This window comes from Cynocephalus volans, chromosome 15, assembly GCF_027409185.1.
Source record: "Cynocephalus volans isolate mCynVol1 chromosome 15, mCynVol1.pri, whole genome shotgun sequence".
NCBI classification, from domain to species: Eukaryota; Metazoa; Chordata; class Mammalia; order Dermoptera; family Cynocephalidae; genus Cynocephalus; species Cynocephalus volans.
Window position 1 is genome coordinate 91,254,298 of NC_084474.1, and position 27,614 is coordinate 91,281,911.

The 27,614-nt window shown below is 44.4% G+C and overlaps 1 protein-coding gene across 1 annotated transcript in view; it reads right to left on the reverse strand.

Moving 5' to 3' along the window:
• COL22A1 (collagen type XXII alpha 1 chain) overlaps positions 1-27,614 on the reverse strand; it is a 274,799-nt gene that overhangs the window by 57,145 nt on the left and 190,040 nt on the right. The window contains exons 39-43 of the mRNA XM_063079935.1: positions 25,159-25,236; positions 13,587-13,622; positions 11,952-12,005; positions 10,646-10,690; positions 5,621-5,668 (exon numbers count right to left, since the gene is read on the reverse strand). Coding sequence (XP_062936005.1) covers positions 5,621-5,668; positions 10,646-10,690; positions 11,952-12,005; positions 13,587-13,622; positions 25,159-25,236 — 261 coding nt within the window. The remainder of the gene's footprint in view (positions 1-5,620; positions 5,669-10,645; positions 10,691-11,951; positions 12,006-13,586; positions 13,623-25,158; positions 25,237-27,614) is intronic.

The following is a 27,614-nucleotide window of genomic DNA, read 5'->3' on the forward strand; positions in this document are numbered from 1 at the left end:
TTTATCTAAAAATCTCCCTAAGCGACATGGCAGCCCTGACAGCCACTGAACTAAGGTCATGGATCTCTGAGGTTAAGATCCATGAGTCATTACCCAGATGCTTCTGTGTCAGGACTTCACCTTTTCCCTCTCTTAACTGAAAGTTAAATTTCAGTGCTGATATATCTGAATTATTACCCCATTTCTCCCTACTCCTGGCCAGCCCAATTGCAGGAATATAGCCCAAAATGTAGAGAAAATGATGTCAAAAATGCACATAAAAATATCTGTGAACATCTGAAACCATTACAGTGCACATTTAACACAAACATTTAATATTACTAAAAATAGCATGCTCTGTCCCTGAGGTTAGAGACAAACAAAGCTGAATTGTGTCCTGCCTTTGGCAATATAAAGTGGTTTCTGAATAAAGAAGCAGAACAAAGGAAGCAGGAGGTGCACACCCCCAGGACCTTGTGGCAGTGACCCACGCCCAAGCTCGGCCAGGCTTAGCTTTATTCTTTGCCCAAGGAAGACATTAATAAGTGCTCCCTGGAGCTGAGCTTTGTTCTACTTCTTTGAGGCAGGTAAGTGCTATCCTGGCATCAATTTAAAGTTCTGTCAGCCCAGGAAATACATTTTCTGATTCAACTGTCATCTCTAGGTCTCACAGCTTGGAGCGCAGTATGCACCAAATAAAGCTCATTTGGCCACACACCAGCCTGTCCCATACGCCCAGCTTCTGGGGCCACTTCCTCCACGCCCTTCTCTCCAATCCTCCCTCTCTTCCTCCTCCCTTTCTCCTTGTGATAAGGGCTTGATGAGATTATACAAATAATGCACTTAAAATCATGTCAGGATACATAGTGCACAGTATAGTTAGCTATTATTATTAATTCATTTATTCACTCAGTCACTCACTCATTGAAAACATACTTGAAAAGCATTTCCTCTGTGTTAGGCACTGTGCCAAGCTTGAGACCACAGTGAATGTGTGTCCTGAAGAGCTCCTTGTTAAATGGTGTCAACTAACACAAATGCTCTGACTGTGGTCTTTTTAATGCCCCACCAGAGGCACCTGCAAAGGCACTTGGAAGCTTCATGTGTTCATATTCAATGAGGGGGGTTTCAGGTGATTTAGCATTCACCTTGGCCTCTAATTTCAGGAAGGTAAAGTTTTTCCATCACAAAAGCAACTCTGAATGGCCCACCTTCCTCTTACTTGTTTTGCTCCTAGTTACTCTTTGAAGGTTTTTTAGAAGTCTCCTACTCCAGGAAGCCTTCCAGATTGCCTCAACATGGGGACAGGTTCCTGGTACTCCCATGGACCTCAGGAATTCCCACTATTGAAGTAGGTGTCTCACTGCTGAAGTGGTCTGTTTATAACTCTATCCTCTCCTCACTAGGCAAAAAGAAAATGTGAGTTCTCAGAGGACAGAGGTAGAGCTCTTTTATCTTTGTATGTCCAATTCATAGCAAATAGTCTTCCACAGAGCATGAGTTCAAAAATGAATGGACCAAGCAACCCAACCAACTAAGACAAACCAACCAACCAACCACCTGACTTTCTGGTGTCTTGGGTCTCCTTCCTTTAGTGGATGGTTTGAGAAGTTGATTGCATTTGTAGGATTAGGAGTGCTAAATATTTGGGATATATAAAGCAAGTATGAAAAGATAAGCTTAAGGAAACTGTTTTTGATTGCTGGTTTCTGTTTGGAAGAGTAGCAGAACTGGGAGGAACTCACCTATTCCTAAACCTTTTCTCATAGTAGTTTAAAATGAGATGCATCCATGAAACATGGCAACAGTGGACAGATGGGTGGGAATGGAGCTAGCCTGGTGGCAGGAAGAATTCTGGTCACTGAGATTTAGCAAGAAAAGGTTGTATCTGAGTAATAGTATAAAACCATACTACTTTCCTATTTTTTTCTAATTTAGGCCAGGGCTCCCAGCCTGGGTCTGTCTTAGTCTCAGACTCCACAGGATTGTTCCCTGAAGACCAGAGCTGTCAACAGCCCCAGACATACCAGAGGAGAGGCTGGATTCATCACACTGAGCCAGTCCTGGAATCCAGGAAGCTAAGGGCAAGACCAGCCCCCAACCTGCAGTCTTACTGATGCCCATCTTGGCTCCTGAGATCCTGGGACCCCCATCCCTCCTGACCTGCACCACTATCCTCTCCTGAGGGCATTTCACACTTTCTCTGAGTGCCTTGAGACCGGACAGGGACTTAAGTCCAACCAGAGGGCTTTCCAAGACCCCACTGAAGACTCTGCCCAGTTGGAATCATGGTTTCACCTCTCTGAGCCTCATTCTCCTTTTCTGTGAAACAGAGTCTTGTGATAATGAAATAGTGAATGGAAAAAGTCTGACTCCATGCCAGGCACCCAGTGAAAGCACAATGAATTTTAGCTGCTACATGTGCCATTGTGGTTTTGGTTATTATTTTCCTCCCTAAATCTATTGCCTTGCTCCATTCACAGATCATACCTCCTTGATCAGCACTAGCTCAGAACACTGTGATGTGTTCAGGTAACACCTCAAGGTAACTCAGGCAAGTCACTTAATCTCTTTGAGTCTATTTTCTTATCTGTAAACAAGGATCATTCTCCTACTTTAGGACATGGTTGCAAAATTTAAATGAAGAAATGCAGGCAAAGTGCCTAGCATGTTGCAGGGTTCATTGTGTGTAATCTATAAGTGTTGAATCCCTTCTGGTCTCTACCCCTTCATTTTGTCTGAGATATTTTCAGCAAATGCAGCTCACTGTGTCATTGTATGCAGTACTGAAGAAATGCCCTCTCTCTAAGAGCAGAACCGAGGCCACTTAAGATAGCCCTTCCATTGTGTGAAAGTTAGGCAGGAAAGTGGGGGTGGGATGGGAGGAGCTCCGCTAACTGCAAAATTAGCTCATGTACTGTTGGCTTGCTTGCATTGGCTAATACCTCTTGGCATGGTGATTGGGCAACTGAGTTGTTGTGCTTGCAGCTTTAAAAACTGAGAACAAAGACGGTTTGGGGATGCACGCTGAATTGGCTGGTGCAGTCCTGGCCCCTGGAAATAAAAATCTTTTTCTCTTTTTCTGTATCAGTCTCCAAGGGTGATTTTCTCCCAATGCCTATAACAGTACTATATCCAGTGTGTACAATGTACCAAGTAAGTGCTCAGTAATACACCTACCAAATGGAGGACTGCTGCTGTCTATGTAGGAGAAAGCAACTGTTGCTTCCCTGGAGTAGAAATAATATCCAGATCATCTCATCCAACTTCTCCCTAGATATCTGAATCCTCACTGCAACATTCCTACCAAAGAGTTTTGTAGCCTACATCTCAGAACTTCTAGGTGACAGGCAGGGAACTCACTAGCTAGCTGCCTGTACTTCATCAGATAGCTTCCAGGAAGTTCTGGCTCATGCAGAAATGAAGCTGGAGAGCAGAGAGGTTACACTACAAGAGCTGGTCACAATGGGTTTGAATCTTGGCTCTGTGACTGCCCAGCTCTGTGGTCTCAAACAAGTAACTCACCTAACTATGCCTCAACTTCCCCATCTGTAAAGTGCAGATGGTAATAGAACCCACTCAAAGAGTTATTTGTGAGCATTGGACAAAATAATATTTATGCAAGGGAATTGTCTAATGGAGACATCCTGGGGATGACCTTTCTGGGCACAGACCCAACTATGTAAATTCATTTAGCAGGCACACTTAGAAGATGAACTTTCTACTCAGGCAATTTTCCAACTATCAGAATGAGCTATATGATGTTATAAAACTCTGGGGCAGAGGCAAATATTGTGATAAAAGGTACCTTCTCAGTAAAAGAGGCATTCGCCACCAGCCCACCTAGACTATAACAGCAGGCTTTAACCTACAACATCGAGGTGGCAGTAGCTGACTATACAAAATAGGGAGCTAAAGATATCAGCTCTGCAGACACGGCCAGACCCACCCAACCCAGGCTGTTTTTCTGCAGGATTTCCAGGCAAAGAGCAGCTCTGTGGGACCAGGGAGTCTCCAGGGGCCACCCTGAATGTGGGTGCTTGATTTCCCTCTGGGTTTCCAGCTGCCCTGATGAAAACAGCTGCATCTTTTAGCAGTTAGAAAATACTGCTAAAAGTATTTTAGACAGATATTTGAATAAATATCTGTCTCAATGCTGTGGCCCTGAGGTGTGATGCTTAACCCTTAAGCACTCACTCCTATTATTATTGGCATAAAGATCAAGACTCCTTGAGGTTGAACTCCTCAAGGGAGGGGCGAGGGTGATGAAACCCAGTTCCTTCCACAGCAAGGGAATTATAAAAATGATCTAGGCTAATAAAATCCTGTAATAAACAAGGGATTGAATCAATAGATAATGATTTCTTGTCATGTCCTTCACTGTGGAAAAAACTCTCTCTCCTATCAATAAAAATCAGTAAAGATTGTTCTACCACTCATTTTTTAATAAAATGTATAATGTTTCCATCAAGCCACCTCAATGTGAAGTGAGATTAAAAGTACCAGGCTCCCGAGAACGGTTTCTTTCTCTTTCGTTTTCTTCCCTCGATCTCACGCATGAACTAGGTATTTTCTGAAATCCCAAGCGCCTTTTAGAACACTGAAGCGAGGAGAGATGAACTGCACAAAATCCAGTGCCTGACTTCACCCAAAGTTGAGACAAAGGCTTGATGTAAAGACACCAAAAGGGCCTGCACACTCACTGCAGCAAGTCTGCTCCTTTGCACCTTAAAACTCACCCACCTGCCTCTTGTGCACAGAGTTTCCCAGCTCTCTGCCACTGAAGGCCCGAGGCCCTTGCCTGGGTACCTGGACACCTATACAACTTAGCTTTCAGGTATAATTCCAGCCCTGCCCTGCCCTGCCCCAGTCGAGTTTTGCTCAACTTCTCAGGGTCTTTGACTCTCACGGGGAAAGCTAACATGGTCCTGGATACCAGGTAAGTCTGCACTCAGGTCTGGATTCGTCCTGGCTACAGGGTCCAGCAGCTGCTTCAGCTCGTAAGCCTGTGATCCTAGCCTTTGCTGCAGCAGGACCCACATCCAAGCTGTGTGGCTCTGCCTCCAGCCCTCCTGTCAGAACACAAAGCAGTCCTGTGTGGGGTTAGAGGACAGCCTCCAAAATCAGTGAGAACCAAATTCTATTCCTAGAATATTCTATTCTATTCTATACTATTCATTGACTTTCACAGTGTCTCACATTTCTCATATGCAAAACAAGATCAGGAATAGTATTGACTTCATAAGGATAATTCTGAAAGTTAAATAAGAGATGTGCTTTAAGCATTTAATACAGGCTGCCCAGAACTTTCTACTCTATATCTGCATTGCCCAATAAGATAGTCTTAGCCATGTGTGGCAATTAAGTACTTGGCAAGTGTGACCAAAGATCTGAATTTTTAGGTGTATTTAATTTTAATTAGTTTAAACTGACACATGTGGCCAGTGGCTGCCATATAGGACAGTGTGAATTTAGCACATACCCGGGCACGTAGCACATTCTTAACAAATGTTGTTGCTATTATTGTTAATACTATCATGTAGCTGTTCAGACAAAAAACAAAAAACAAAAAAACACCTTATTTTGAGACCTCCAATCCCGCAATACCCCAAACACATGCACATTTCTTATATGCTTTTACCTTAACCAAGAGATTTATGTCCCCTGGAGACAGTAGTGAAGAGGGGCCCTGTCAAAGTAAAAATAAATAAATACATATAGACATGCATACATACATATCATATTCCATGCATCCTCAGAAAGTGAAAGGCCTTCAAAATGTGATCTGTAACTCATTACACATTTGTACCATGCCAGGGACACAAACAGCCCAGGAAACATCTCAAGCCTGGGAGCCCCAGAAAGAAGACTCGTCCAAGGCAGCAACTGCACAGGCTGCCAGTCCTAGCCACACCTGGCTGACTCCAGGCCTTTCTGTTCTCCACTCTCCTTCCATTGGCCTCTTCTCTTCTCCTGGTGGTGCCTTCTCCCTAACCTCATCAAGAGCTGATAGGTCATGCTGGTACTCCGGGAGGCAAGGGAACACGCCGTCTACAATCTGTCATGGATTTCCCAGCTGGACAACAGCTGGAGCAATCAATCACTCACAACCTAGTATGAATTTAAGCCCATGTCGTCAACTGTCCCAAGTGAAATTGCATTTTAAACCTCATCTGTCATTATAGGTTGAAAGTGTTTAATTCCTGAAAGGAGGTTTTAGAAATCAGGAAGAATTACAAAGCCTCTGAAGATATGCAGGAGTCTGAGGGTCACTGAATTCATGTTCAATCCCCCTGTGAGTCGGGGTGTGGCCTGTTATGATTGTGGACAGCCTGGAGCCCAAGATGGGGAGGAGGCCCAGTTCACACGTACGTGCAACGAGCACAAGACGAGGAAGGAAACTCGAAACTGAATGGCAGACACTAGACGGAAGAAGGGATTCTTAGGTAGGAAGTAGAGATTGCCGTGTTACTTTGCAAACATCTCAATTTTGCAACGGAAAGGAGTTAAAGGACCTATTCACCAGAGGCAAGATGAGTGATTTTTCCCTAGAATATGGAAAGCTTATGGCCACAATCCAGCTTGTAGTAGGTGGTTTCTTCTGATTAAGTTGGAGTTTAGGCATATGAATTATGAATCTAGTCTGCCATCGTGGGGAGGCTGAAACCACAGTTTTTCTGGCTACTCTCCCTTCTCTGATCCCAGGGAGCTTCTGTTCCATCCTGTTGTTAACAAAAGCCACTTGATGGTCACATAAGTTTGCACAGGATAACGGTTGTAGTAGCTGAGGATGTCTTTGTGTTGTTTTCTGTTATAGGCTCAGAAATTCAATCAGCCCTCTGGGCTACTGCAAGACAGGGATACCCAAGAGGGACTGAGGTTGGAAGAGCTCAGATTTAGAGGTGCTGAAGGAATTATTAGCTCTGCATGAGAACTTATTTAGTACGCAGTTCGAAAAGACAAGGTCAAGACCCCCATAGTTATCTGGGCGAGGCCCTCTGGAGGAAGGCCAGCCTTTGTAATAGCAATTTATTAAAACTTTAAAAAGGGAAAGGTATTTGTAAGGCAAATGCTGGGCATAGACCTATCCCTCCTCCCCAGAGTTCCCCTTCCCCCTGGGAAACTACCCCTGGCCAAGGTAGTTACCCAAGGAAAGGCACTTCTTTACGACAAACGGAAGACTGTAGGAAGCAGGAGCCCTGAGTAACTAAATTAGCATGTAAATGGAGTTAGAACACTAGTGTTAACTACTCTGGTGCTGAGAAGGGAGCAGGTAAGTTAACTTATCTGTTCAGCTGGATCTTCCACACTCTGAGTTCTGTGAGCTGGGTGAGGGACTACACATATGCATGCAAATGATTTACACCCCTACTTTGATCTGTTCACTACATAACTGTTGTATGTACCCCGTGGCAGCACGGATTTCCAGCTGACCGGCTGCCACCAGCACCTCCAGTAAGTCTAATGAAGCTATGTCTCTACCTATTGGCCCCGGTGAGATTTTTGAAATAGGCAAACACTACACAAGTGCCCTTTCAGATTTGGGGCTCCCACAATACGGTATTTTATGTTTAAGAATTGTACGTTCTCCTTGGGAAGTTAATAATAGAAAGGGATTGATATTTTCCAAACTGGGACATTTTTATGCTGCTGGCATTGTATTATTTGGGATATTTTCATGCTGTCATTTGTGCTCTTCACATATTTAGAGTGAGCTATATTAGACAACGTGGCTGGGCATTGGTTGCAAAAGGAGAAATAATGGAGAGCGAAGTTTCAGGAAGTTACAGTGTGGCCTTGAAGATAATTTCATTAATGCCTTGCTCTGACCTATTTCTGAAACCTTACAAGATAGGTCTCCAGAAGGAACAGATCTGCATGACCTCATGAAGGTGGACACAGGTTGCAGGCCAGACTGCTGTTTCTGCCGCTGCAGAGCTGGTGGAGCCTGCTGGGCTGTTGCTAGGCACAACCTGTTAAGAGAACTAACAGTGGGAAGCGCTGGGGGTAGAAGACACAGTCTGCCATGCATAGGATCTCCTCACTTCTTGTGCACCCATCCCAGTGTTGGGCACCCTGGCTGGAAATGCCAGAGAAGCAATGCCACCCATGACTGACTGATATGGGGCAAAAAGGGCTGGGCCATACGTCTAGGTGGGATTGTTCTGTGGTGCCATTTACACCTTAGAGCTCCATGTGGGATCAGGCTGAGGCTAGACTTGAGTTGAACCCACATCTTTGATGGGCTGTTTTTCCCTGTCACGTCCTGCTTCCCTCAATCCTTGCAGGTGAGCACTCCCTCAGTCAATCACTGGCACAAGAATCCCCCACTGCAGGCTCTGCTGCCAGAGACCCTAACCCCAGACAGGGGATTCCTAGTGCAGAATTCTATGCTTCTCCCAGGTGGGTGCAGCACTGGAGAAACTCTGCGGGTCACTTTCTCCACCCACTGAGGGATGGAGTATGGGGCAGTAAAGGATCAACTCAGCAGGCCCGGAGTGCCCAAACTCTGCACACGCCAAAGAAAGAACTGACCCCTGCCTAGCTCCTGGGGGATCACCACTAAGCCCTCGGAATGTCCTGCTTGATAAGAATATCTTTGTTGTCCAAGGCCAAGCCAGACAGGTGATGCTAACAGTGGGATTCCAGTTGGGGGGTCTCAGGCCACACAGTATCAGTTTGACTTCTGGAGAGGCTGAGGTCTGAGTAATGAAGGTCAGCCACGTGAGCATCCCATGTCTACATGACCGACTCCCAGTAAAACTCTGGACACCAAGGCTCGAGTGAATGCCCCTGGGGCACCACTTTGTGAGTGTTGTCACACACTGTTGCTGGGAGAATTAAGAGCATCTGCACAACCTTACTGGGAGAAGACAAATGGAAGTTTGCATTTGGCCTCTTCTGGAACCTCTCCTATGCAACTTTTTCCTCTGCTGATTTTAATCTGTGTCCTTTCACTGTGATAAACCATAAGCATGAGGATAACAGCTTTTCTGAGTTCTGTTAGTCTTTCTAGCAAATCACTGAAATTGAGGAAATCCCTGACACAATGACTCATCTGATTAGCGAGATCAGAGCCACCCTGATAGCCACTGGGCCACATCTGGGACCACTTGGGGGGAGTGTGTTCAGTGAATCTAAAGATGGTCCAAAATAGACCTATTCTCTCTCATTCTGACTTTCTGTTCTGCTGGTGACTAGCTGTGACACAATCACAACTGTCCATAATGTCAGTTGGACTCTGCTGACAATTCTCTCTGCAGGGAGGTGGCAGGGTCTAGATTTGGCAGAGATCATTTGAACCCCCATTTGACCTCTGGCCTGAACCTCATTCTTCCACCCACTTCACCAGGGCTTTGCACTTGGATAAGGAAGTGGCTTCTGTGAGGCTTATTTGGCTGCCATAAATCTAACTCCACAGAGAAGGAAAGGGGAGTGAATAGTTGTCCCGAATTTCTCATCCCATGGGACAGTCTTCAGTGAAAAGTTGCAGGACCCTTACAGAAAGTTGCAGGACCCATCCAGGTCTCTGCTGTGCCACCAACTCAGATAAGAGAGGGCAGTTGTCCGAGCCCATAGGGGCTTCTGTGCCTTGGGTCCTTCTCTGTAACTTGTATTAGGCCAGGCTTGCAAAGGAGACAAGTGGCCTCTCAGACCCATCTTGAGGTGACGCTTCTGCCCAGGTGAGCATGTTGGTTTCTGAAACCAGACTGTGGCCTCGCTCCTGAGGCCTGTGATTCCTACTTTAATTGCCACCGTCTTTTCCATCGTAGGTGGCATCTCCCAATGGGCTAACTCCTCCCATATCTGCACAGCTGCCTCCCTACTCATCCAGACCTGTTCACCCTCATTGTCCTTTCCCTGGAGGGTCGACCCACGGCCTGGGTAGCAGGATAAACCCTCTGGGCTTCTCTGGCATTGGTAACTCAGTCAGACAGTGACCCACAAGATGAGCGTGAGGGTGCTGGACATCAAGAAAGCCTGTAGGAACTAAACTGTTGGGCTAGACTGTGGCCACACTGCCAAGGACCTAACATTCAGGGCTGTCTACGTCTGCTTAACCTTTCACAGCTTCCACTGTTCTGACTGTGAGACAAGAAAGGACATTGCTGCCACTCTACAAGTGGGTGACCAGGAGGTGCTGACATTACCCAGCCAAGGGGTGGAAACAGGCATGTTAGGTTTTTGCAGCGGAGGCTGCCATTGCCCACCGGCTCAGCCCAGATCCACCTTTTATCCTTCTCTGTCCTGTTCCATGCCACGGGAGGCTGGTCATCCAGGACGTATCACTATCACTGAGCTCACTTGACTGCTGGCCTGCAGTAAACTGCACCGACAGGACAGGAAACTGGAGCGTGGGGAAGACCATCCCTCCTGCCTCAGGCCAAGCTTTCTGGCAGTGGCTTTCAAAGCACACTACAGTTGCTATCTGGAAGTCCCATTCAAAGTCTCACTTGGCTCTGAAAATAGGCTTAATGGTGGTAACGGCCTCCCCCTGCGGTTTATCTCTGGGTCTCACAGCATCCTGAATGAGTTCCCTCTACCCACAGCTTTGTAAGAAGTCTCTTTGTTAAAGCCTCTTGAACTGTCTGAGTTGCATTTTATTTCTCGCTGGAGCCCTGACTGATGATGATCAATTGTCATCCAGAACCATAAGGTGACATACTGGTTTTCCAGGAGGCCCTCTCTCTCCTGGATTTCCTGGTGCACCCTAGGAGAGGAAAGAAAGAAAACAATCATTGGGATAAGTATGTAATCCTGACCTACTCTACGCACCCCACCCACCTCCTCCGCCAGCCTCTGTATCTGTCAAGTATAACTTGGTGGGGGAAAAACTGCCCAAACATGAAGTCCGGCATTAATAAAAATTCATGGTTTCTAATCTCAGCTGAAGACCTATGGCTTCCCAGGAACTATCTGACAGTGGTAAATGTTTAGAGCAGTGATATACCCCTCTTATAACTTCTATCCTAAACACAAAACCAAAAACAGCTCACGCACACACAGTGTGTAATGCACACCAGACTGTGTACACACACATACACACACACACACACACACACACACACCTGTCTTAAACTTTCTCAATTCTCTTCCAAACACGGGTGGAAGGGCTGGCTTTGAAAAGGAAGAGAATACTTCTATTTGACTGGCTGTAAGAATGTAATATTGATAATGGAGCAGTTAAATTTGAAAATTTGAAGACAGGAATTAGAGAGTAATTGTATTTTTTGAAATAGGACCCAAGGAAGGGAAGGGATTTTATTTTTCCTGCTTATAATAAACTGAAAATATAGAGATGGAAAAGGGAACATCTAAGCAATAAGTACTGCTGCTTACTAGTACCAGACATCTTTGTGCTATAAGATCTCATGGTTTTCATTTATCCGTTTGGTATGATATTGATCAAGTAACTTCTATGTGCAAGCCAGGTCCTAGGCATCAAGGACCTACAGATTCATAAGACACATGGTCCTTCCCTTCTTGGAGCTCAGATATATCCAAGCCAGATAATAAAGGTAACAGCTGACTGCCTTGTCAAAAAGTGGGAGGTGACACATCCTCAATAAGCATCAGATACATCTGTGGAATTCCCTTGAAGGGAGAGAGCCATTCCAGGGAAGGGTCCGGAACAAGTCCAGGGAGAAGGCAGTACCTGCTTTGAGCAGAACTGACTGGCTAGGTATACAAGGAAATTGATCAAGAAATAGAAGACACTGTATGGGATACCCAGGAGCTTAAGAGTTTCTGAGAGTGTTAACACAAAAGCATAAGAAATAAAATAGGACAATGTAAAATTATAGGCCACGAAGAGCAAAAATTAAAAACAAAAAGTCCCTGGGGCTTCCTGGAAATCTTTGAGCCAGAAGCTGGCCCTGTGGTCAAGGGGGAATCCAGGGGACAATGGAAGAAGGGATCCTGGGGAGGACGTGGAGCCCTTCACTGAGGCCATGCCATTTCTCTCTACTTACATCCTGGCCAGCTGGTCCCTGGGGGCCGGGGAATCCAGGTAAGCCTCGAGAACCCTGACAAAAAAGAAGAGATGACACCCTGTGAAGTCTAAGCAACTGAGAACCCCTCTCCTTGCAGTAGTTGGCCATGTTGCACAAATGGCTTATTGCTATGAGGAACCCGGTATCATGCGTGTGCCAAAAGCCCCCTGCCAGGGCCTGCTCATTGCACTGCACTCTGTGGAGGTGGACGTGTTCAGCACACACAGAGAACACTCCACAAAACCTTCACTCTGAGCCTGATCACCCAGGCCCCACGTGTGGGACCCTTGCTTAAGCCCAAGGGACATCTCCTTGGCGAGACAAGCCGAAGACCAAATCCTGGCTCTTCCTTTTCTCATCTTAGGTATAACCATCCCTGGGGGCTGTTAATCAGCTAAATAAGCTTCCCTGCGCAAGACCCGGTACAATGTTCAGCACCCACATGACATTTACTACTTTTTGTAAGAAAATCATTCCCATTCTGTTGAAAATTTCTGGACAACATCAGAAAATGCCAGAGATATTTTTCATTATGGATCTTGTTTCCTGTAAGACTTTTCCTTACAGATAGATAGATAGATACATACATACATACATACATACATACATACATACATACATACATACATACATAGATACATAGATAGATACATAGATAGAGATAGACAGACAGACAGATAGATGGATAGATAGATAAGTATAAATAAATAAATCTGCAAGTGTAAATCAGCTCTTCATCCCGGCAGGTGCAGGAACTCTGCACCACGGCTGCTCAGGAGCTAACCCTGCCTATCCTGTGCAGACGCAAACCTCCCCTCATATTGACCCCTCCATCTAGAGTCCCTTTTATCCTACTGCTACTTTGCAATACCTGGCTCTGATTTCTTATGCCGATCAGTTAACTGCTCTGAGCTTCAATTTCTTCATCTGTAAAAACGGGTATAAAAATTCCTGTTCTCCTAAATTCAGATCATATGAATGAGCATAATTTAAAATATGTACACATGGCACAAGGCACTATCATCTCAGCTGCTAATATGCAGCTCCTCCTCCAACGGGATGAGTTCACATTTTCCTGATAAATGCATACATAAGTGCATTGTCAAGGGTTGCTACTGCTAAGAACCCGTGCTTACTGAGAGCTCTCCTGCTGTTTCAGTATAAAATTAGCCCATCAGACCTCCACAGTGGTGGGTCTTGCTGTGCCCACCTTTCAGACTAAGAGAAGTCCCTTCATTTATTCATAGCTGCCTGGTTGGGGGTGTTAAAGCTGGAATTCAAAATCAGTTCTTCTGATTAAATTTGATTAAATTTATTAAACCATGGCTATCCTTCTGTGATGGAGAGGTGCCAAAAAGCAAACCCAGCCTCAGTTTGCCCAACTAAAATATTGGCTGTAGGATTAGATGACCCCATCTTCTCTTCCTACTCATATCTACATCTACCATATCCTATTCCATAGGTCGATGTTTATGTCTTGGAGAGTCTGCACTTTTTAATGTTAGGAATTCTCAGAAACTACTTCAGTTTTTGGTGCCTCCAATTTAAAATCGCTTTGATTAGAGCAGAATTCCTCCCATAGAAAGCCAGTCATTTATTTAAAGCATACTGTACCGGAGGCCCTTTGTCTCCTCGTGGTCCGGAAGGGCCCTAAGAAACAAACAAACAAATAAGTAAGCACAGTAGAAATGAAATCATCATGTAAACATGCTATGGTGTTTATTTCTAAGCCAGGTCTTTCATTGTCCTGGAAGCGGTAGCTAACTTCCTCCCATCTTTAAGCCACGCAGCCACACCCTCTCACCACCTGCCCACTCACAGACTTTGCTCATGGAAATCTCCCCGGAAGCTTCTTCATTTGTCCCTGAACTGGTGCCACCCTATCCTTGTTCCCATGAGGCTCTTGACACCTGGGCCCACCTCTAATTTGTAGCTCTGGTGTGGGGTTGGACTGAGCAGCCCCAGCTTCCCCATGTTGTATCCCCTTAGAGATGCACTGGTTCTTCCTTCTCAGAATGGGCTGGGGACACACTAAGGACCAGACTCCCCCACATGCATGGCTGAGGTCACAATGGTGCTTCTCTCTGCTCTTACAAGGGATGCACACACACACACACACACACACACACACACACACACACACACACACGCACACACAGATATTAATTCTGCTATTCCACAAGTGTGCCAAGCCCCATGCCCAGCTTCTAGATACTGTACTTAGAATTCAGCTTCTAGATACTGTACTTAAGATGTGTTCATAGATTGACTTGAAGACATTAATATATAATTCCAGGTCTTGCAGTGCTGGAACTGTCTCTTGCCCATGAGCCTTTGCTCCGCTGGTACTTTTGCATGGAAGAATCATCCTGCCTTTTCACCTAGATTCATTCTTGTCACACTTTGGTTCTCACTTTAGGTGCCACTGCTCCTGGAAAGCCTTCCCTGGTTTCATAGACCCAGGGTACTCATTGCAGTCCCCAGCCCCTGCATGCACCCTGTCTAGGACTTAATGCCTAGTATCCTTGTTGCCTGTTGGCCTGTCTTTCTTCCCCACTAAATTAACTGCACTCTGTGTGAGGGCGGTACTGAGTCTTCATTCTTACCACACACAGGCTCCGTGCCATGCCCTGTGCACTGTAAGAACACAGCAGACCAGAGCACAGCAAACAGCACTCCCTCAAAGTTAAAATTTTAGAGCGCAAAGAGATCTTGCGAATCGATTGTAATCACCCTCCTTCTCACTCATGATCAAATTAAGGCCCAGAGGAGACAAAGACCTTCCCGAACCATGCCAGGAGTCACTTGCCAGGGCAGAGTTAGCCCCACCTCCTGCTCTCAGTCTGGGCACCACATCTCACTGTAGCACAGCCAATGAAAATGTCCCTATGTATTCCCAAAAGGGAGAAAAGTTTTCACATAAATGCCAAAGTTCCTGAAGTCTGACAAACCAGGTAACCTAACAGTCTGCCCATAAAGTATGCCCTGGCGCTGCCTAATAAAATAGAATCAGCATCATTTTACGGGCATAACTGAGCACTGAAAAAATTAGAACTCTCCAGAGATCTCAAGAAAGAGACAACTGAGAAGCAGTGCCCTAAATCCATCATGATCTGCCCTGGAGGGCACTGGGCTCTAAGGGCTGTGCACAGGAAATAAGGTTGTAATATATTTTTATCAGGAAGTTGAAACATAGAACACTAAGTAAAGGCAGGACCTTTAACAGACTATAACAGGGGTCTGCAAACATCTTCTGTAAAGAAACCCATAGTAAACATTTTAGGCTTTTCAAGCCGTATGGTTTCTTGCACAACTACTCAACTCTGCTATGGAGTGTGAAAGCAGCCACAGACAAACCTTAAATGAATGGGCATGGCTGTGTTCCAACAAAACTGTATTTACAGACACTGAAATTTAGATTTCCTATAATTTTCATAAGTCATGAAGTATTATTCTAATTTTGATTTTTACGACATTTTGTAACGATGAATAAGCTAATTATCCTGATTCAATCATCACATATTGTACACAAATACTAATAGTCAACTCTGTACCCCACAAATATGTAAAGTCTATTATGTTTCAATTAAAAAATAAAAAGAAAATAAAAATAGACAAACCTGTCTTAGCTCTTGGGCCATACAAAAACAGGCACTGGGCAAGATTTGGCCAGTGGGCTGTAGTTTGCTGATGGTTGTATGACAACCTCAGTTAGGTAAAGAAAGAAAAGATGTCAAGGAAAGTCATCCGTCTTTGTCTCAGATAGAGGTACATAATGAAGAAAGCCTTCTCTGAGAATTCATCCTCAGAGACCTATCTTCCCAGGTAATTGGGAGCGCTAAAATACAAGCCCTGAATAGTTTCAGCTCAAAGCCAATACATTTACATGAACCCAGAAGATCCCCTCTCTGAGGACAGCAGGCTGCAGGATTCCTACAGATATATTCCCAAAAGACATGAACTCACAATCTTAAATTACAAAACTGTTTACCAGGAGAGCCTCAGCGGGCAGAACAAATAGTGGAATTAGAGTTTCCATGAACTTCAGATGGTAGAGTGATCATATGCAGGCAACAACAAAAAAAAAAGATCTACTCAAAATTATGAAATGCGTAATAGAATAAAACACTGAGAAAATAGCATGGCATTATCAGAAAGATATCTGGCATATATCAAAAGGAGCCAGAGAGAATTTTTAGAAATAAAAGTGTAACGTCATTAAAATGAAAAACATAACCTAGGTTAAATAAGTTTGAAACTAATATAAAATAGGAATATTTAGGAAGAACCGTCTTTAAGAATCATGGCAAATGTTGTTGTGTGAGAAGTGTATGCAGAGGGAGTTTGTGGCAGCTGGACTCAAAAGGAAGAAAACCATAATTCATAGCATAGACAATGACCATGACTGAACAGTCACAAATTATAGTAAAATTCTGAGAGTATCCTTTTTTCCTCTTAACGAAATGACTTGAAAATCATCAAAATATTACAGCACTTCTGTTCTCTCTCTCCCTTCCTCTCTCTATCCCTCAGAATTCTATCTCATTCCAGAAATGATTGAAACGGTCACATATACACACAGAGGGGACTGGCTAGGGAAGTTCAGAGATGAGTAACTCACAGATTTAGAAAGAAGGGGTCTTCCAGCTATTGGTCTGTATGCCAGGAATGGTACTAGCTACTTTATACAGAGACAATCTCACCTTAACCCCTCCCGGGAGCCTACAAGCTGAGCATCTCCAACATCCCTTTGCTACTGATGGAGAAACAGAAGCTAAGAGCCATCAAGCAACTTAGCCAGTCCAGCAGGTAAAATAGTGGGCTCAAAATTCCACCTCTGGGCTGTCTGACTCCGAAGTTGTGACTCCCTGCACGCCATCTCACTGCTCTTGTCAGGTTGTAAGTCAGCAGCATATGCGGACCACTATACATATATCTGAAGTTTTTCCATTTCAAAGCAGTTTCTCAGTGAGGCTGTACACTTATTCCTTAGGAAAAGGCTGTAAGGGACAGCCTGTTACAGGCATGGGGAATGTCATTTTAGAATCACCCTTTGTTTTCAAATTAAAACTCCATGATCCACCTCAAGCACTTATCTTGTTTATTAGACGAGGCTCCAAATTCCTTTCTTATGTCATTCAGTATAAACAGCACTCTGAAGAACGGATTTTGTGATCAAAGGTCTTCATTTCAAATCTTAGATTTATCAATTATTGGCTGTTTGACCTTAAGCAAGCTACTTAGCCTCTCTGAGCTTCAGTTTTCTCAATTATAATACAAAGCTAGAATATCACTTTGTGTTATCAGAAATAAAAGAAGATGGATAAGTAGAGGTCAGGGTCCAGCCCATAATAGGCATTCCCATAGCTATTTTGTTAGTCTCCTTTTAAGAAATATAAGTGTTGAGGAGTAAGGACTGTATAATTATTTTCTAATACCATTTCTAAATCTGAAGCCTAAATGTGTTTTCAGCAATTACAACCCTCTTTTCCAAAATTATGTCCTCCAATGTGTTTTTTCAAGAGTCACTTTACCCTGGCACCCAGATTTCGGCCTTTGCTACCAGTTTCCACTAAAAGGAACTATGACGCTCTTTACAGGAATGTGAAGGACAAACCTAGAATATCTTGTCATTCCGGGGAGCAAGGAAACTATCAAAGCCCTGTATCAAAAGTACTCGGGGACCACTTGAATAGGCTCCTATTGCATCAGACAAGACAATCTGAGCATCAAAAGGGGGAATAATTGCAATATATGAAAACATATCACGTTTGTTCATATCCAGTAGTTCAAAATTATTATTTAAAAAACAAACATCAAATTGGTCATTTCTGAAAAATGCTAGGGAACCAAGTCATTATTTGAAAGCAAGTTAGGAGAAAGACTTAAGCATTTATATTCTGTCTTCTATACTTATTGTACCAGTGGGTATCCAAATGGTAAATGAGGGGACATTTCTCTACATAGAAATTTTCCACCTAATAAAAAAAGAAGAACTAATAGAGCTACAATAGCACCAATTTGCAACCCTTGATATGCTAATTGATCAAAGCACTGGACATCAAAGGGTACAAACATCACAAAAAGAGACTCCACCAGACATCACGTGTGTCCTGATAGAAGAATACACAGCCTGTGAAGTCTTGCCAAAAACATCAAATCTGAATCTGATCAAGCCTCTAGACCGGAGTACCAATTTATGGGAACTACAGGAACAGAGAAGCATGTTAAACTATTAAATTAGCAAATTCCAGACTGTGGGAAACCTGATGATACCAAAAAATAAGCCTTTTTTTAGCAATAAATAAATTGCAAAAGGGGGAGGGGGGAAGAATGGAGGGAAAATCTATAAATTGATAAATTTTTAAAAATCAATTGCTATCTGCTTACTTTATTAGGATCTTGACTCAAACCAGCGAAAACTGTAAAAGTATGACATTTATGAAACAATTAGAAATTTGAACATTTATTGGATATTTGATGGTGTTGTGTAATTGTTTTGGGGGGTGTGATAATGAAATTATGGTTACATCTAAAAAGTTCTTATCTTTCAGAAATATGCACTGAAATATTACATATAATATGTGCCTTGGATTGGCTTCAAAATAATGGAAGGTTGTGGATGAAGAGAGGGGACAGTGTCAATTGGCCATAGGATCCTGGTTGTTGGTGCTGAGTGTGGCTGCCTGGGGGTTCATTTTACTATACTGCCTACTTTGGGTATACCTGACATTCTCCATAATAAAACATGACACACACATAAACACATATAACACACATACAGACACATATACACATGCACATGCATACACATGCCTGGCCACACTTGGTGTTTGCTGATAATTGTATTTAGTAAAAACTTGCAAAACTGAAAGTCCCAAGGGGATTTAGATAGCTAAACATTCTCTCTTCTTTTTCTGCTATGATGCTGTGCTAAAATTCAAGTTTTACCTCCTTTCAAAATTGATCACCTCTCTCTTCCAATCCCCCATAGACCTATATCTGAAAATACAGTGTAGTTTTATTCTCCAAAATCTTTTATCTGAATGCCTAATGTGCACAAGCCCATTGCTGTTCTCTGGGGCAGGCAGCAGCAATACCTGGGGCCCACCTAGGTGATGTGCTTGGTGTGGGACACTACTCCTGTAACAATGAGGCAGGACTGAGTGGGTCAGGGTGGAGACAGGTCAAGAGCTGCTGTGGGTCAGCCTGAGAGATTGGGGAACCTCTGCCTGGAGAGTGACAACCAAGAGGAGCTTGGGGATGGTGGGCTTCACAGGTAGAGAAGGACATTCCTGGCAGAGGAGAGCGCTAGGCAGAGGAGGCAAAGTCTGGCTTTACGCACAGACTTGAGCAGGACTGCAGCCAGGGATTCCAGCAGACAGTGGGCTCTGGGTGAGCAGGGCCTGAGATCCTGCCAGGGGAGGCCTGCAAAGTTACTAAACAGGCAAGAGAGGCAAGCTCAGACTCAGGCTCTATAAAGACAGCTGTGGCTGTGGTGTGGAGAAGTGGGTGGAGGGAACAGAATAGAGTCCCAGAGGCTGAAGCAGGAGACTGAAACTGAAAAGGAAGTGTGGAGACAGAGGACAGGGTGTGCTGGATGGGGCTTGGCCATGGGAGCTGCTGACGGAGCAGAGATCACAGCCACTGGGAGATGTCAGGGTGCCACATCCCTACATGTCTCATGTCCACTACAAAGAAGCTTTTCTCATGGTGGTTTTAATTGCATAAAATGAGAATCAGCCCAAGAGAGCAAACCTTCCTCCACCATACGTCACGAGGTAGGTTACTTGATCCACGGGAACAGCAGAAGTTGTCCCACAAGCTTAGAAACTAAGGGTGTGTGCTTCGTAGTAAGACAGTCCTGGTTCAGATGCCTGCTTTGCCTCGCACCAGCAGAGCAACCCAGGCTGACTGCACCTCTCTGGGCCTCAGTTTCCTCATCTGTAAGCTGGAGATGGTAACACTGTACACCTCGCAGGACTGCTGCAAGGGTCAGGGAAGTTAACGGCATGTAAAGTACCTAGTGCAGAGCCCAGCCCATTTTAAACGTGCCTCAGGAATTATTAAAGAAACAACAAGAAAGGCTTGATTGGTTTAGAGAGTTCTTAATCAGAAGTGACAGTAGACACTTACGTAAAAACTGATTTTTTCTTCCCCCATCAACAGAAGAAACCCCTGAGACATTAGTCTAAATACCAACACTGGGAAGCCCAGCTCTTGGTCATGCGGGAGCTCCACGGGATCCCTGGAGTCTGTGAGGAGGCAGGTGGTTTTACACCTTCTTTTGTCCCTCCTTGCCACCCACAGGACCCAGCTCTATGCACTGGACAGGGTGAGAGTGAATTCCAATGAATCAAGCCCTGCACATTTCCTGAGCATCACCCTTGGAGCAAGGCTGGGAGATAGGCCTTGAGGTAGCTTCTGACAAACGCCTGGGTGTCCCAAGTAGCCAGAAATTAGCCAGCCTAGCTCTTGGAACAGCCTAAGTGGCTCTCTTATGACCAAAGGAATGGTACTAAAGCAGGTGTATAAGACACATAAATAATAATAATAATAATCAATAATAATAAAAATACATAGCTGACTAGACACATAAGTCAATATATCAGGAGCGACAACACACACAAGAAGACACTGGCGGGCATAAAGCCATGTGCACGTGAACTTCCGTGACACTGCCCCTGCTGACATGCAGTGAAGGTCACCTTCTTGGAGTCAGAATGCTGGCATCCAATCCCAGCTCTGCCATGTCCTAATGGCAACTTCAGGGAAGTGTTTTCACATCTCTAAGTCTGTTTCCTCATTTGTAAAATGAGAAGAAAGGTAGAATCTGCCTGGTACGGAGGATTAAATGAGAGAACGCCCAAGAAATAACGGAAAGAGGGAAATGGCGGCCTCTGCCCACTCTGGCCCCAGCCAGCAGGCGGTCCACGCTGGCTCTGATTATGATCCCTCCTGTGTTTTTCTTAGTTGCTACCGTCTCTATTATTATTACATTATTCTCTGGAAGGCGGGGGCTATAATTTAAACAACACCTTCAAATCTCATGTTGAAACCTAATCCCCACCGCCAAAGTATTAAAAGGAATGCAACGATGGTATTGAAAGGTGGGGCTTTAAGAGGTGATTGGATCACAAGGGCTATGCCCCCATGAGTTGATTAACCCACTTATGAATTAATGGTTTGCAGGATTAATAGGTTATCATGGGAGTAGACTGGTGGCTTTACAAGTAGAGAGAAAGAGCGCACGAGCAGGGCTCAGCCCTCTTGCCAGTCAATGCCCTCTGATGTCACAGGACTCTGCAAATCCTCACCAAAAAAATGGCCCTCACCAGACGTGGCCCCTCGACCTTGGACTTTCTAGTCTCTAGGCTGTCAGAAATAAATGTATTTTTCTGTACAAATTACCCAGTTTCAGGTATTCTGATGTAAGCAACAGAAAACAAAGTGAGGGGGTACAAAACAAACAAACAAAAACCTTCCGTTAGGGCACTTGAAATATTTAAGGCCTCTGGAGGTCAGTCAGCCCATCCCACGTGTACGTGCAACCTCCGCATCTAGGCCAAGCTGTAGCTAGTTCCATAGAGGGAGGTCAGAGACCCCAAAACAGGAGAGGTAATTTCAGGCTACAAAGGCTGAGGAAGACATAAGGGTAAGAGGATTTTTACAACATCATAAGGGCAAATGCAGGGAACCAGGTGTTATCACCAATATTACCACGTTGTAATCCTCCCAGCTCCCAATGATGCTACAGAAATTGTTGGCTCCCGACCCATGAGGAAATTGATGGCCAGGGTTGGAAGTGAGGCGTCCTGCGTTATATGGCTAGCAGCAGGAAACTTGTTCTTCCAAACCCCAAGCTCCTGGGGTCTGTGAGGCCCCTTAGCACTTTCACCTGCCCCAAGGCCTGAATGGGCTCATTTTTTAAGCATTTAAACCCTGCTAAAGGAAGATCAGAGGAAAACTGAAGATTAAAGGGATTCTCTTGTTTGTTAATGTCTTGAAGCAGAAAGACAAAACCCCGAACGACTGCCTCCCTGTCTATTTCCCTGTATGGAGATGGGGCAGAGGTTGGCAGGCAGAGCCCAGGGTCCCTTTCAGGGAGACACACTGCCCCTGGATGCCAAAGGCCTTGGAGCATAATGCCATTGGAGGAAGAAAGTGAAAAATAACTTAAAGCTGAATCCATCCTTAGTGGGGGAACTGAACGGGAAGGAAGAACCTCCTGTCCATTGTGCAGAAGCCACCAGGCAAGGGGAAAGAGACCTGGGTTCAGAGGGTGTGGAGAGGGGGTCTGCATCCCCACCCTGCCCCTGAACTAGCCATGAGCTCTGGCCCAATCCCTTCACCTCCTGCACCTCACATTGATCACCTGGAAAACAGGGATGGAGCAGGCATGTCAGGCCCACCATCCCCCATGTTCCCTGGACACACACACACCCGGCAGCTCCCTTCTGCAGGCACCTGCCCCAGGGCTCTCTTTAGCCACAGGGGGATTACTGGCCCAGCACACACGGCAGGCTGAGAGTTCCTGGGAGTCAACTCCCCAGGGGGCAGCTTCCAACCAGTGACCGACAGGTGTCACTCCTTTTGCAGAGAAAACTCAAAGGCTGTACCATGTAGTCACCCAGCGTCACCCACAGTGACCATCTGCCCATTAACATACTCTCCCTTGGGTCTCTTCCTCTCTCTGTCTCACTTTCTCCCTCCCTAAGTAGTGATTTCTGAGTTCACCCCCAAATAAACTCCTTGCTCTTGAATCCTCTTCTCAGAGGCTGCTTTCATGGGATCCCAGCCTTAGTCCATGGCTAAAACCAACTCTCACGGGACTGAATGAGGTGGTGGAGGTGGATGCTTTGAGAGCCAGCACAGGACCAGACCCAGCACTGCTCTGCAAATGGCAATGTTCCCGTAAAGGGGCCACTGCGTTCCAGTGAACGTGACGCCCCTGCCTCACCCCTGCCCCCACCTGCACCCCTCCACACTCCTGCTCTCAGCATACCTTTGAGCCCTCCATCCATACTCCCAGGCCATTAGCAGCCTAGGCTGGTGGCCAAAGATAGGATTTATGAAAATTCAATAAGGTTTCATTTACCACGGAAGCTTTTAATAAGTCAAAGTGGTAGAAAGACACTAAACAGTTGATTTACAGCTTCTTGGCTAAAGCCAGCCAATTAATTTTCAAGTGGAATCACTTAGGCAGGAACATATTTTGTGGGTGATTTTAGCTGGCTCTTAAGTGGGAGCTGGGATGAATGTGTCCACCCCGCTGCCTGGCTTTCTGATTGAGGGCTTGGTACAGTGAATCCTTGGCGATGGAGTAAAACATGCAGAACCCTGTTAAACGATATGGGGTGCCAATCCGTGCTATGGATCTGCAGTCTCACTTACAGTCAGTTCTCTATTCTAAGGGGCAATTCCTATATGAATCCAAATCCTGACTCCAGCAGACGGGGCGCTATTAAAAGGAGGGTTTCAAACATAAGAAAGTCTGAACTACTCTGTTTCTTCACTACATCTTTTGCCTTATTGTTGCTTCCAGTTACCAAAAGACAGCCAAAGAAAAGAATAAAACTACTGTAACAAAGTGAAGGGGTTTGTTCGTCAGACATTCTATCTGCGAATTTATTTTACGGAAAACAGTCCAACCAAATTAGACATTCCCAAGGGGATTCCACATGCCTCCTTTCAATGGTTTCCAGAGACATCTAGGGGGACATGGAGCCACCTGTTCCTCCCACCACCATGGCTAGTGGGTAGGAGTGGAGGTGAGGGCATCGTTTCTGGGGGGAGGCAGTGAGGCCTGCTTGAGAATCACAGGATGGGGAAGACAGCGGCCTGGAGAATTTCTGGAGAGTGAGAGGCCCGAGAACCACCATGGGCTAGAAGAGGACCACAGAGCAAAGGGAAGGGGATTTTTATCTCGAGTTTCCTTTCTTATTCTTGGACAGTCATGTGGAAGACATGGTATTATTTTTAATTATTTGTGGTTATGGTCTGCCTTTCTGGAATGCAAAACCAAGCAGAGGCTGGGCCACGTGCTGCTCTGGCTTATATTCAGGTTACATTTACAAGGGGTAAAGTCAGTTTGTGTTTCCGGGTTACAATAGTAACAACAACAATAATGCATAGGTTATATGGATATCTTAAGGCTTAGTTAGCAATGGCAATCAAAAAAAGACTGGGTATTTGAGCTTCTTTTAAATAATAGTAAAACACAGCTGTCAAGAAAAAAGGAATACAATTTTAAGGTGCATTAAGAGATCCTGGTGTCTTTATCAAGGGAGGAACTAAACAGGAGAAGACCTCAAGATTGAAAACTGGCCTTAAATTCTAGTCTTTTATTCAATAGGGAGGAAAGCAAAGATGTGTTCCTCCTGGGACAAAGGAAAGAATTGGAAGCAATGGATGAAAGATCCAGAAGACCGTAATTCTATTCTCAGTAAAAAGAAATTTCTGATAAATTTCTATTCTCTGTGAAAATACGTTTCTGAATTTCAGGCTTCAAAAGAAGCATGTCTTCTATTTCTAGAGGCATTTGGGAGGCGGCTGATTGGGGATACTGGTAGCAATCCTCAGCTTGGACGGGGGCCTGGACTAGACTGAGTTTTAAGATCCCTTATAACCCAAAGGCTTTAGAAATGCGTAAAGCTATCACCTCTAGGCAGTCTGCAAACTCACACCCAGCAGACTGATGTAAATTATTCATTAAAACTAACAGTATGAGGACAACTTCGTGGATTTTATTTTGAAGACATGATTCTATTTATGTTCTCACCTGTGCTAATTAGAGGAAGCAGGGTAATTAACTCAATTTTATTTGCCTGAAATACATGAGAAAACATTGTTTCTCCCATATCACACTCTTTCCCCACACAGTCCAGCATCACTGGGTGTGACTCAGTCTTTCAAAGTTTGAGACTTTTTTTTTTTTTCTTTTTAAGTTTTAGCAAATTTTTTTCTCTCCTCTTTGAGTCAGACAAGTCTTGGTCTCTCTGAAAGCTGTATTCAAATAAGAAGTACACCAAATTTTACACCAATTTCAGCGGTGTGGACAGACCTACCACCCCAATTGAGCACAGTACCAGTGACCCACTGCCAGGTTAGCTGGAAGAGGAGTGTCCCTGCGGAGAGTGGCTGTGTGGTCTAAGAACGAGTAAGTGCTGGCTGATTAAGGACTCACGGGAGGGCCAGCCACCCCAATGCCCGGGTCACCGCGGTTGCCAGGAAAGCCAGGGATCCCAGGTGCTCCTTGGTCCCCCTAGAAAGAGAGAAAAATAAAAATCAAGAGGTTAGTGCCAAGAAGGAGAGGACCAGGGTACAACAAGAATTATGCTCCTTCCAGGATCCTGACTGCATCTTCTGATGAAAGCCTCTACTGTAACCTGGCCTCCAGATGCCCCTCCACAGTCTACCTAAAGAGCCTGTTGTCCTATTCAGTACAACACACCATGGACCACACAGTGTGATCACAGACTTTTCAAGGCTGACCATTCTCCGACCTTGATCATGGTTCCAAATGTGATTATAACAATGACTCTCCCTATGTGACTATAGTTCAAATCTACCATGGTTTCTACAAACTTCCATCCCAATCATGCACCCACATTTCAACTCAGATCCAAATCACCAGTTAATTAATTCATCAATTCACCAATAATTTACAAGTATCTACATTTTGTGGATTACTTTTCTGGATATGAGGATAAGAGGTCTGAGGGCGCCTGAGATAAGACCCTTTGCCTTCAAGCATGGTGGTTAACAATGTGGACTTGGACGTCAGGTGCCTAGATTTGAGCTCTGGTTTCCACACTTATCAACTGCTGACTTAAGAAGGTGACACGTTTCCTGAGCTTAAATTTCTTTGCCTATGAGGGGTAGAGAATAGGAGCTGCCAGGTCAGCAGATGCTGGGCTCAGTAATGAGATTCCGCACACACTGCTTGAGTGCCTGCCCCTACGCTCAACACAAGTCAGCTGTTGTGGTTGCCACGGCTCTCATCCACCTGCCATTCATTCAGGACTTTGATGGGAAAAGAAAGAGAAGCGAAGAGAAAAAGGGAAGAAATTCTGTTTGACATTTCCTGTAGAAAGAAGCTGGGGCAGAGCTTCACCTTATCCACATTTTCAAAATCCCCATCCTCTGAAAGTCAGTGTTTATCTGAACCCAGTTGGCAGCAAAACCTGACTTGTACTGACACAGGCTATTGATATCCCACTTCGTATGAATATTTACACATTTTTGCTGCATAAATATTAATGAGCTTGATTAGGGGTGCTGCCCCAGACACCATAGTAAATGTCATGATATATACAGTTTGCATATTACTGTCTTTCCAAAATACAAATTAAATTTGATCTGAAACACACATGGCCCCAACAACTTTGCATAAGGAACTGTGCTCCTGTATTTATTAGGTCAGCTGAGTTACAGCCAAGCCTGACACTGAGATGGCAAGAGAACTTGTTTAAGCCACTTAATATCTCTGGGATGAGTTAACTTGTTTGACAAATGGAAACAGCCTAAGAAGCTTGTTATGAAAAGCCAGTGAGATAATGCCTAACAAATCAATTTCAGGTAGAACCCAATACTACCCGGCAACCTATTGCTTTATTATGGTTTATGTTTTTAAGCATTAAAAAAGAAGCTCACTTATAAGCAGCCAATCCTCTACCCATCATTTCAATTGGAAAACTTTGCATTTTGTACCTTTAAGAAAAATGCTTCTAAGATGATGTATTTTTCCTGCAGTATGACTGTTGCATGGCTGAGTACATAAGTTATATATTCACTGAACTGTTGTTGTTTATTCATTGCAAGCAGTGATCTAGGCTCTAAGTCCAAAAGATGACTCTGTCATGAGGCTTGCCCATTGCTTCTGTGCTAAGTTTTGGAGAGAAGTCTTGTTTATAGGGATGGGGAGAAACAGGGCTTGCAAAATTTCCACAAAAGGTATGAACCCAGATCCAAATCTCTCTCTAAGTTCTGGTGGTACCATTTCTCATTCTTGTTCCCCAGGCCCATGGGTGGCCATGATACCTGCTCTTGTGGATTCCTGGGAGCTGCAACAACCCTGCCCCACCTCACCACTGTCAATAGTTTCCTCCTCAAATTTTCTTAAAATGTCCAGTTAATGAATTCTGTTTCTTTAGAATAATATGGCATGGATCGTTCTGGAATGTGCAAGATGTTTGGGATCACTAGAAAATCTAATTCATTCATATGGGAACCATGGGGAAGGGAGGAAGTCAAGAAGTAAGATAAATATGAAAATAAGTGTAATGGGCTAGGAATGAACATGATGCGTGATTTATCTGTCATCAGCTCATTGCAACAGTGACCACTTAGGAAGATTTCAAACTGGTAGGTCCAGTCCCAGGACAATGTCAACCTCATCCTGTGACTCTGAGTAAGTCCCATAACCTCTCTGCACCTTAGGACTCTCATAATAATAATAACAATGATAATAATAATAGTAACATTCTACCAAATTCCCTTGTATCTTATGAGAATTCATTTGAAAGGTTAATGACCATATAAAGCCAAGTAATAAACAGAGTATTGCAGTTATATTATCGCTTTATCAGCATAGTTAGAAGACAGAAAATTAACTAAACACATATAAATGTCAGAGAAATC